This window comes from Vulpes lagopus, chromosome 7 (assembly GCF_018345385.1).
Source record: "Vulpes lagopus strain Blue_001 chromosome 7, ASM1834538v1, whole genome shotgun sequence".
NCBI lineage: Eukaryota > Metazoa > Chordata > Mammalia > Carnivora > Canidae > Vulpes > Vulpes lagopus.
In genome coordinates, this window is record NC_054830.1 from 77,649,217 (window position 1) to 77,660,052 (window position 10,836).

General features: G+C 36.7%; 1 protein-coding gene across 1 annotated transcript; it reads left to right on the top strand.

Moving 5' to 3' along the window:
* Positions 1 to 525: 525 nt before the first annotated feature.
* Positions 526 to 9,136, top strand: HEMGN (hemogen). The gene is made up of 5 exons (XM_041764208.1): positions 526 to 686; positions 2,422 to 2,515; positions 5,241 to 5,761; positions 5,846 to 6,469; positions 8,899 to 9,136. The coding sequence occupies exons 1-5, from the start codon at positions 608 to 610 to the stop codon at positions 9,009 to 9,011; spliced, it is 1,431 nt and encodes a 476-aa protein (XP_041620142.1). The 5' UTR covers positions 526 to 607; the 3' UTR covers positions 9,012 to 9,136.
* Positions 9,137 to 10,836: the final 1,700 nt, after the last annotated feature.

Genomic DNA, 10,836 nt, shown 5'->3' on the forward strand with positions numbered 1-10,836 from the left:
AACCAATTAAGGTGAAAAAATGCCATATGCAGGAAAATAATGTAAGATTAATTTCACATCTTCTTAATTTTCACATTCATTATTTTTATAAGAACTGTGTCAGGTGGGCAAGTCAGGAATTATTTACCCACTTTGCAAATGAGGAAAGGGGAGGTGACTTACTCTAGGACATGGACTGGTTAGGTCCTAGACCTAAGGTTCTTTCTATACTATGCCACTTCCATAACGAAAAAGGACCATCAGACTTAGGCACTTTTTTGGCAGCCAGAAATAAATGAGTGTTGTACTGGAGGTTGTCCCATGTCAGGCTGTGGCCATGGGACTCCCTATAGAGCTAGCAAATGTGCTACAGGATGAGGATAGTAGGACCAACCATGCCCCCTACTCATACCCGTGTAATGTGATAAAGAAAGTAGTAGTAGCCAACAGCTGTGGTCCTAAAAGATAAAACTTTTAGGCGGGAAGTTAAGTGACAAGTAAACGTGTGTGTATGTGTGTGTGTGTATGTGTGTGTGCACGCGCGTGTTTCACTGTTGGGTGCTTTTGATATTTTAAAAAAGGCTGCTTGTGGAAGTCAGACCAAATAGCAGGAAGGTATTACAGCAAGATGGATTTGGGAAAGGACCAATCTCACTTGACGTTCCATCAGACAACTAATCCTCATCAAGAAAAGAACCATGTTCCAGGTAATGAAAGGGATCTTAATAAGTCTCTAGTGGCCACTAACAGTCTTAGTGACTGTTGGGAGAAACTGGGGCTGTGATTATTTTCCTAATTTTTATGGATCTGGCACCAAAAAAGGACATAATTGAGTATGTTCATATAACCTTAGATGGGAAGGAGTGGGGCTATATATACCTTCTATACCTTCTGCGGTGACTTCTAGTGCATTGATTCTAATAATCCAGAGAAAACAAGGGGATAACAAATAAATTATTAATAACATATTTAAGTGAAAGATAATGAAAATACCCAGTACTGGAGAGTTGTGGTAAAACAAGTACACCCCCTGTACTTCTACGGTAGTGTAAATTTGGTATGATTTTTAGAAAGAGATCTGATCTACCTATTGTCAGATCTATAATAGTGCTTATTCTTTTGACTCACTAATCTTAGTCTTGAGTCTATCCTAAACCGGCATTTCTCAAAATGTTTTGTGGAACCCTAGGCTTTGAGACAGTTGTTAAACTCTTTTGTGCCATGAATCCCTTTGGCATTCTTATGAACCTATAGAGCCCTTTTTAGAATAAATATTTTAAATATGTAAAATTGATAGGATTACAAAGGAAGCAGTTGTAAGGTACAATTATCAAAATGAAAAATTGTGATAGAGTAATATATATGCTTATTTATAGATGCATTAAAAACTCAATTATATTAATGGTGTGTCTAAAACCATTGTATCAAATCAAATACATCATCTCAAATAAATTATATTTTAAGGTATCTGCAACAGCTATATTGTGATATGTATGAAAAGAAATCTGTGATTTCTTTTGGGTGACAAAGTCACTTACTACACAAAAACTGCTCTGGTTTGTCACCTACATTCATAATTGAAGGAAACTTAATTGGACATTGGTAAAAATAAAGGTATGATATTTCCCCATCCAAGTTCACCATAAAAACTTCTGTCCTAAGAACAAAAGGTGCTATGGTCTAAGGGACATGCTCTGTCTTTTGGGGGTCTTAGTGCAAGTTTGTAATCACTTTACAGGCTCTGAAAAGACCCATTAACTTCTCACAAACTTAGACTGCAACAGAACCTTTTTTGATAATAACTTTCCAAAGAACTTGGAGAAACACCATCCTAAAGAAAAAATTCAAAAGGAAAAAAGCTATATGCATGAATATCCTTATTATAGTTTGATCTGCAATGTCAAAAAAAAAAAAATCCCTATAAAATTGGCAACAACCCATACAAGTGGAATAACTGGGCAAACAGGAATGCATCAACTTGATTAAAGTTATAATTATGAGGACTATGTCATAGAAAATATATCTAACATAATGTTAGTTGATAATGATCAAATTATGGTATGCTATTACTACACATTTGTGTAATATAGGGACTAGATGTGTATGAGAAATAAAATGAAAACAGGTTATATTGTTAAGGATGGCAGAAAATGGCTGATTTTATTCTTTTATGTTCCTAAAATACGTAAAATTATTTTAAAGAAATTAATGAGTTGATAGCACATTTACATACAGACCCTTTTGTTTAAAAATGTTTATGAATGTTTGCTATTAGGTATTCTTTGGAGGTACAAGGATAAATAAGATGTGGTTCTTGTCGCCCAAATGCTAGGAGAAAAACAGACATCTAGCATAGAGTTTCTACCACTTTGCCATAGGACTCTTGCTGATAAATGCCACAACTTATTACTATCTCCTATAACTTCCATTTTGATCCCACAGAAGTCATTGGAACTTGGAATTTGCGAAACAGAGAGCAACTCAGAAAAAGAAAAGCTGAAGCACAAGAGAAGCAAAATTTGCAATGGCACTTTGGGTATGGTTTCCCAGGAATGATTTTTTATCATGTTATAGCAGAAACTTGTGTACTCAAGTTCTGTGGTGACTCTGTTGAAGAATATCCAATTAGCTCCCTTAATTCTACTCTTGTCAAGCAACCTTCTGATCATTACTTAGCTTCTCAAATAATTGCTACAGAGAAAGAATTCATTCATCTGTTAGTCTAAGCATCCTCTGCTGTGTGACTTTCCATTTCTCACTGTTCACTTAAAAATTAGTCTTTAGGTACATATATCATTTTCTCTGAGCTGGTTGATGAGTTCTTTCCTGGACAAATGGAGCTAGTCTCAGTGTGCTGATAGAATTGGGTTTCTGGGCTTGCCGGGTAGGGAGACCAAGGCTGGAAAAGCCATTGAAGTAGATGACACTTTAGTGAGATTCTTGGCTGCTGGCTGGCCATGCTCTTGTGACACATCTTCATACTACTGAGGACTGTTCCTACTACAACATACCACCCAACAAAAACTTTAATGGTTCCAAAAAGAAGCAGCAGAGTGTAATGGCTAAGAGCCCTGGCTGTTAAAGCCAGAGTGACTAGATTTGAAGTATGGCCCCCTCATTTCTAGCCATTTGACCTTGGACAAGAAAGTGCCTTGTTTTTGTCATTTGGGAAATGGAGATAATAATACTATCTGCCTTGTAAGTAGATGACGTGAAGATTATATGAGATAACAGAATAAGTAAATTACTTAAAACAGTGCCTGGCACATAGGAAGCACTGTTTCCTGTGTTAATATGAATACTAATTTATATTTGAATAATTCATTCAGTCAAGTTATTATATGTAATTCTTTTTAAAAAAGATTTATTTATTTATTTATTTATTTATTTATTTATTTATTTATTTATAGCAGGAGGGAGGGGCTGAGGGAAAGGGAGAAAGAAAGGAGACTCCCGCTGAGAAGGCAGCCCAATGCTGGCTCCACCGCATGACCCTGAGGTCATGACCTAAGCCAAAAGCAAGAGTTGACCACTTACCTGACTGAGTCACCCAGTGGCCCCTATTATATGTAATTATTACAACCACCATATGAATTTGGACAGATACCATTTACTCCATTTTATCTATGAAGAAACCAAGATACAGAGAGTTTAAGTGACTTGCCCATGAAACTACTAGGAAGAACATGGAACATTACTCAGATTACCTCATATAGAGATCTACCTAACAAATTGTTTAGGATTTAATATCTAGGATGAAATAGTCATTTCCTGAAAAAGTCACATACACCATCTTTTAAAAATCTAGTAACAAGGACTTTATAATTTATCTTGTTACCTTTGTTACTTGGAATTAAAGTTTAAAATGCTGAGGTGTCATTCCATCTTAACTTTTAAAATATTGATTTCAAACTGGTTTTGGTGAGGTAATCTTTAAAAAAAATTAACTATGGCAATCTTCAAACATAAACAAAGGTAAAGGAGGATACATGTTAATTATGCAAGGCATTATGAGCACTGCAAAAATATAAAAGCACTAGTTTTACCTAGTTTGCTAAAGGAAATAAGAATATTTACTATAAGAGGGATCCCTGGGTGGCGCAGCGGTTTAGCGCCTGCCTTTGGCCCAGGGCGCGATCCTGGAGACCCAGGATCGAATCCCACGTCGGGCTCCCGGTGCATGGAGCCTGCTTCTCCCTCTGCCTGTGTCTCTGCCTCTCTCTCTCTCTGTGTGACTATCATAAATAAATAAATAAATAAATAAATAAATAAATAAATAAATAAATAAATAAAAATATTTACTATAAGAATATTTCCCCAGAAATAACAAGAGTATGAAGCAGCCTATGTTCCCTGCCTAAAAGTATGACCCTCATAATCCTAAGCAAGGAGAGCATTTCAGCCCTGTGGTCTATAAGACTCCACGGAGCAGGTAGCGTGGAACAGAATTTCAATAGGTTTAGAAAAATGATGAAATGTTTATTTATAGTACCTTTTCCTCCCCCAACCCCCAAGCCCATCTGCATTAGCCATCTGTATTTGGTTATAGTGGCAGTTCCTAACAATTTGTCATTGGCTGCAATTTCCATGCATATCCTTTTATCTTTTAGATCCTTCATCTAGCTATTAATTCAGAGTAGGTATAATATGACCACTCATGCCTTTCCACTAGGCTTCTTTACTTCCAGAATGTTTTTGCAGCTTTTGACTCAGCTTACAGTACATCTCATTTGACATGTATCATGGCTATTTAGCATTCTGTACACAAGACACTGAATTAGATAAGCAATTAGATATACATCTGTCTGCAGGCTGCACAGACAAGGAGCTGTGCCTGGATTGCAGATCTAGAAATGCAATTATATCCATTTGCTCAGGGCATAGTGGGACTAACTCACACAGACTAAACCCAAAGAGACTAGTGTATAAACCAGAATACCAATCTATTCATTTATAAAATCAGTTATACGTTTTCCATAACCATTCTTTAAATATATGCTCTCAAACTCTCTCCCCCCCCCCTCAACTCACCAAGAAGATTTCATGTGAGCAGGGTGTTCCCTGAGGAACATTTCCTTTCCTAATAACTGAGAACATCTAGCTCTGCTCCTTCATTTTATAAAGGAGATTGAGGCCTAGAGAGATTCAGTGATTTGTTCATGGTCATGCAATATGGCAGTGGGAACCCTGGGGCTGTTATCACTAAGCATTTCTTTGAATCCTGTGGCCCCATTGCTGACATTAATTCTGATCTTCCACAGAGAGAAAAAATGCAAGCGGCCAAGGACAGGAAAAGGAAATAAAAGAGGCAGAAAGAGAAAACAAAATACAGAACTGAAGGTGGAACCTCCATCACAATTTAAAAAGGACATGATGGAGAAAGCACTGGCATCTGTGGAGAAAGAAACTGAGCCACCCAGGAGTATAACCGAAGCACTCTCTCTGGTAGCCTCTCCCAAAAAAGTTGTGCCTAAGAAACAATTTTCTGCAGAGGATAAAGAAAGCATTATGTATCAGGAAAGTTCTTCTGAGTTACAAGGAATAGTGGTACAAAACCACCCTTCTGAATCATGCCAAGATATGGCTGAACCTGAAGTCCTCTCTCCTACAATGTGCCAAGAAAGAGTGGTACTTCAAGACCATACTTCTAAAATTTGTCCTGATATGGCTGAACCTGAAGCCCTCTCTCCTATAATGTGCCAAGAAACAGTTGTACTTCAAGGTCATCCTTCCAAAATGTGTCCTGATATCTCTGAACCTGAAGCCTCCTCTCCTACAATGTTCCAAGAAACAGCTATACTTCAAAGCCATCCTTCCAGAATGTGCCCTGATACGGCTGAACCTGAAGCCCTCTCTCCTACAACAAGCCAAGAAATGGCTGTAGTCAAAGACATTCCTTCTAAAACACCTGAAGACGTAGCTGACCTGGAAGGATGCTCTCTTGAAGCACCCCCCAAACCAGATGTGCCTAAAGGATACGCTCTTGAAACATACCAAAAAAGAGCTGAACCTGAGGAATACAATTCTGACCCAGATCAAGGAATGGCTGAGATTGAAAGCCTCTTTCCTAAAACACAAGACATAGCTGTGCCTAAAGACCTTTCTACAAAAACACACCAAGAAACAGTTGAACCTGAACACTTCTCTTGTGAAACATATCAAGAATTTGCTATGCCTAAAGCATCCTGCCATCAAAGGATCCAAGAAATGCCTGCCCCTGAGGAATATCCACCTGAAATATATCAAGAGACACCTGGACCTGAGGACTCTTCACCTGAAATATACCAAGAAACAGCTGGGACTGAAGACTATTCACCTGAAATATACCAAGAAACACCTGGGCCTGAGGACCTCTCTACTAAGACATATAAAAATATGGATATGCCTAAAGAATGCTTTCCAGAACCATACCAAGAAACAGGTGGACCCCAAGGCCAGGATCCTAAAACACATCAGGAGGATGCTAAGGATGTTTATACTTTTCCCCGAGGTATGGTGTTTTAATGGTACAAGTTAGCGACACTGCCACTTAATGGGGTCCCCCATTTATAATTTAGAGCACCAACATAGGTACATCTCCCTCAAAATGGTGATGTATAGCCTTCTTTGACAATCATAGGCTATCTCCCATTATCACAAGGGATACCATTAATGTTATTTGCTAGTTTTGAGTAAAATACAATTTTCATCCAAGTAATGCCTGTTTGGCACATTTACAAAGAATTAAAATAATTGAAAATATAAGTGTATATCGTAGGTACCCAACATACTATCTGTTCTGGGAAGCTTTAGCTAGTGAAGTGAATGAACCCAATGTAAGAGAATTATGTGCAAGATATTGTAAAGAACAATCAAGTTTAAATTAACAAGAAAGCTTGATGAATACGATTTTTATTGAGAACTGAAATTTCCCAGAAAACTAAAAGCAAGTAAGTTCAGGGTACAAGGTGCCAAAGAAGCTATAAAGGTACAAAATATGATCCTGTTACTAGGGAACTCATTTTTGTAGGATTTATCAGGTTTGCCAAAACCCTTCTCTCTTTCAATGTTTGTTCCTGAAAAGCTTTCTCCTAAGCATAACACTTTTAAAATAACGGAATCTTTCTTCAGTTTGACTTGCCTCAGGGATATAAATGAGATCCCTGATTCTCTTTGGACAATACCATAGACAGTATAAGAAATGGGCTGAGTCGACCAGACCATAGTTCTCAGGAAATTGTTTTCTAAAGAAATCCCTCTTGTAACTTATTTATTCTCTTTCCTAAAAGATGAGTGTAACAAAAGCATGAGGTTAGTTGGGTTTTGAGAAATATCTTAAAAAGACAGGTGAAGCACTTGCCTGTGTGGATAGAAGCCCCTGCTAGAGAAGCAGCTGTCATCTGACTAGAAAATGTTCATGATAATGAATTATGAATGTTCATTATGATAAATTAGAGTAATATGTAAGTGAATATAGGGTAAGTCCACTCTAGTACCATCTCCTATCTTTGATCCTCATCCTGAAGGTTGTTTTCCTTTGTTTTAACAAATGAGATAGTATACATTCTATTCTGTAACCTGCATTTTTTTTCACATATAATATATATCGTGGCCATCTTAATGACATTTTTTTGTAACAACTGTATGGTATTTTTATATATACTATGATCCATATATATATATATATTTATATATACATATTGTAAAATTTATTCAACCAATCTCTGAAATGCCAAACATTTAGGTTACCACCAAGTTTTATATTATGACAATGTTCAATGAACATCATTGGAAGTAATATTTATTTGGCACTTTCTATGCACCAGAAACTATTAAACTTTTTGTGTGAATTATTTTATTCAATGTTAAATACTCTAACAGAAAAACAATATTATCCCCATTTTGTAGATAAGGAAACTGAGGCACTGGAAGCTTAAGTCTATACAATTATATTCTTTGGATAAATTCCTAGAAATTGAAATGCTGGGCCAAAGGGAATCCACATTTAATGTTTGGATACATTCTGTCAGACTAGCTCCCCAAGGTGTTGTAGCAATCCACACAAACCAAGAGTTTATATAAGTGCCTTTCCCCTAGGCCCTTGTCAATACTGCATGTGATTACATTTAAAAAACTTTTCTGAGACGCCCAGGTGGCTCAGTCAGTTAAGTGTCTGACTCTTGATTTTGGCTTAGGTCATGTGTCAGGGTCCTGGGATCGAGTCCCGTGTCAGGCTCCATGCTCAGCAGGGAGTTTGCTTGAGGGTTCTCTCTCTCCCTTTCTCTCTGCCCCTCCTCCTGCTCTCTCTCTCTAAAATAAATTCATCTTTTAAAAACATAATATAAAAAATCCTTTCCTGTATGTTAGGTTTAAAAAACCCCCAAACAACCTATTGTTTTAATTTCTACTTTTTTGATGACTAATTTGAATTTTATGACTGTTATAAATTTGAATTTTTTCTTTTGAGAATTGCTTGTTCGAATTCCTGTTCCATTTTAAATTTGATCTTTTTGGATTGATTTTTAAAATCCCTATATAATAGTGATTAAGCCTTTACCTACACATAAGTTATAAGTATTTTCCCAGTTGTTGATTTGGGTTTAACTTTATTTATAATGATTTTTGTCATCTACATGACAAGATTTTATTTTTAATTTTTATTTATTCAAACCTAACTAAATATTTTAATATTTAGTTATTTAAACCAGTCATTCTTTTCCCTTATGATTTCTGGCCTGTGTTCTGCTTAGGAAGGCCTTTCTAATACTAAGATCATAAAAAACATTTTATTGTTTCTACAACATTTATGGTATTTTAATATTTAAATCTTTAATTCATCTGAAATTTGCTTTTGTGCAAGGTGTGAGGTAGTTTTTTTCTCTAGATAGTCACCTGTCCCAATACCATTTATTGAACCTATTTTCATATTTTATTTTACAGAAATGAGAGAAAAACCCAAAGCAGAAGAACCAGAGATACCAGCAATTCCAAATCCAAATGTTCCTCAAGAGATTCATCCAGAAAATGATGTCTTTAGTTATGTTTTGTTTTAACAATGCTCAACCATCAATAGTTGTCCAACAAAATACACATCTTAATATATTGTGTGTGTGATTTTCTCAAAACATTGTAGATCTCTATAATACTCATTAATATTTTAAGTTGGTTTTTTCACATATAGACTACATCTGGAAGAACAGGAAGTTGTTTTTTCAGGTTCTGTCATATAGATGATATTCTGCTAATGTATGTGTGTGTGTGTGTGTATGTGTGTACATATATGTATATTGGGGTGAGGATAGTGGTGGGAAGAAATGGGAAAGGAATGGCTGAATGATTTTCCCTGCTAAGAAGAAACCTCTCTTTGGTTAATTCTTTTTTTTTTTTAATTTTTCCTTGGTAAATTTTAAAAAGTAGAGAAACTATTGTCTGAACACTTAAAATCTGGGAGAGTAATAGTTTTTTTTTTTTTTGTAAACTTTGTTCAATTAGCCGTGTTAACAATAGCATCAACATTTTATTCAGGCTTTGGTTGGTTGGTTTTAAAGTTAATTTTAACAATTATCATTCTGGGACTCCTTCAAAGATATTCTGAGGTGATGAGTTAATGAATGCAGTTTATGAGTGTTTGAAGTTTGATTTTCTTTTTCCTTTTTAAATATTGTATTTGTGCAAAATGTACATTAAATCTTTATTACATGCTTCACAGTGTGGACATCATCATGGTAAGCACATCATCCTTACCCACCAGGGGTTTAATCTAATCTCATGGGGAATAAAGGAGAATACAAATAATAGTAAATGCAATTGTCATTTGAAGCACAGATACAAGAGGAGGCACTCACTTTTTTTTTTCTGGAGTGCTCTGAAAAAAATCATATCTTTGAGGAGCCTTGAAAGATGGAAAAGGTTTGTATTGTAGGTAAGGATCGTGGCATTATTGTATGTAACACAGAGAAGGGTGAATTCAAGACATTATGGAAAATTACATGCAAACTACAGTTAACACACAGTCCATGTGGAATGACAGGCTAATGGGCTAAAAATCTCAGAATGGACAGAATTTTGCATACCTAAGAAATATGTGTTAGGTAATGTGAAACTAAGACTTTTTTAAAAAAGATTTTATTTATTTATTCATGAGAGACACACACAGAGAGAGAGGCAGAGACACAGGCAGAGGGAGAAGCAGGCTACCTGCAGGGAGCTCAACATGGGACTCGAACCGGGTCTCCAGGATCACGCCCTGCGCCAAAGGCAGGCACTAAACCGCTGAGCCACCCAAGGATCCTTTTTTTTTTTTTTTTTTTAAGATTTTATTTATTCATGAGAGACACAGATAGAGATAGAGACACAGGCAGAGAGAGAAGCAGGCTCCTTGCAGGAAGCCTGATGCGGGACTCGATCCGAGGACTCCAGGACCACACCCTGGGCGGAAGAAAGGCGCCAAACCGCTAAGCCACCCAGGGATCCTCGAAACTAAGACTTTTGAACAACGCAGTTTTAGTATTTAAATAGTGTCTATCTGTGATAATGGTCAGAGGTGGCTGAAAATGACAAGAGACTGGGGGCAGGAAAAGGAACTATTCTGGGTGGGAAGATATCTGAAAATCCCCCCAAAATACCAGGCTGTTGGCAGTTTTCCATCTTCACTCAAAGTGAAGGAGATTTTTTGGAAGTAAAGGTTTAGTTCAGCAACGACACAATTGTGCAAGTTCTCCATCTAGGTACACAGGCACTGTGCCAGGTACTAGGCTATACAGCAAAGAGCAAAACAAAGTTCCAGTCTCTGAAGCATTTGGTGTAGAACAGAGGTTCTTAAGTCTCAGGATACATTAGAAGCACTGTGGAAGGTTTCAAAATTACAGCTGTCCAGAC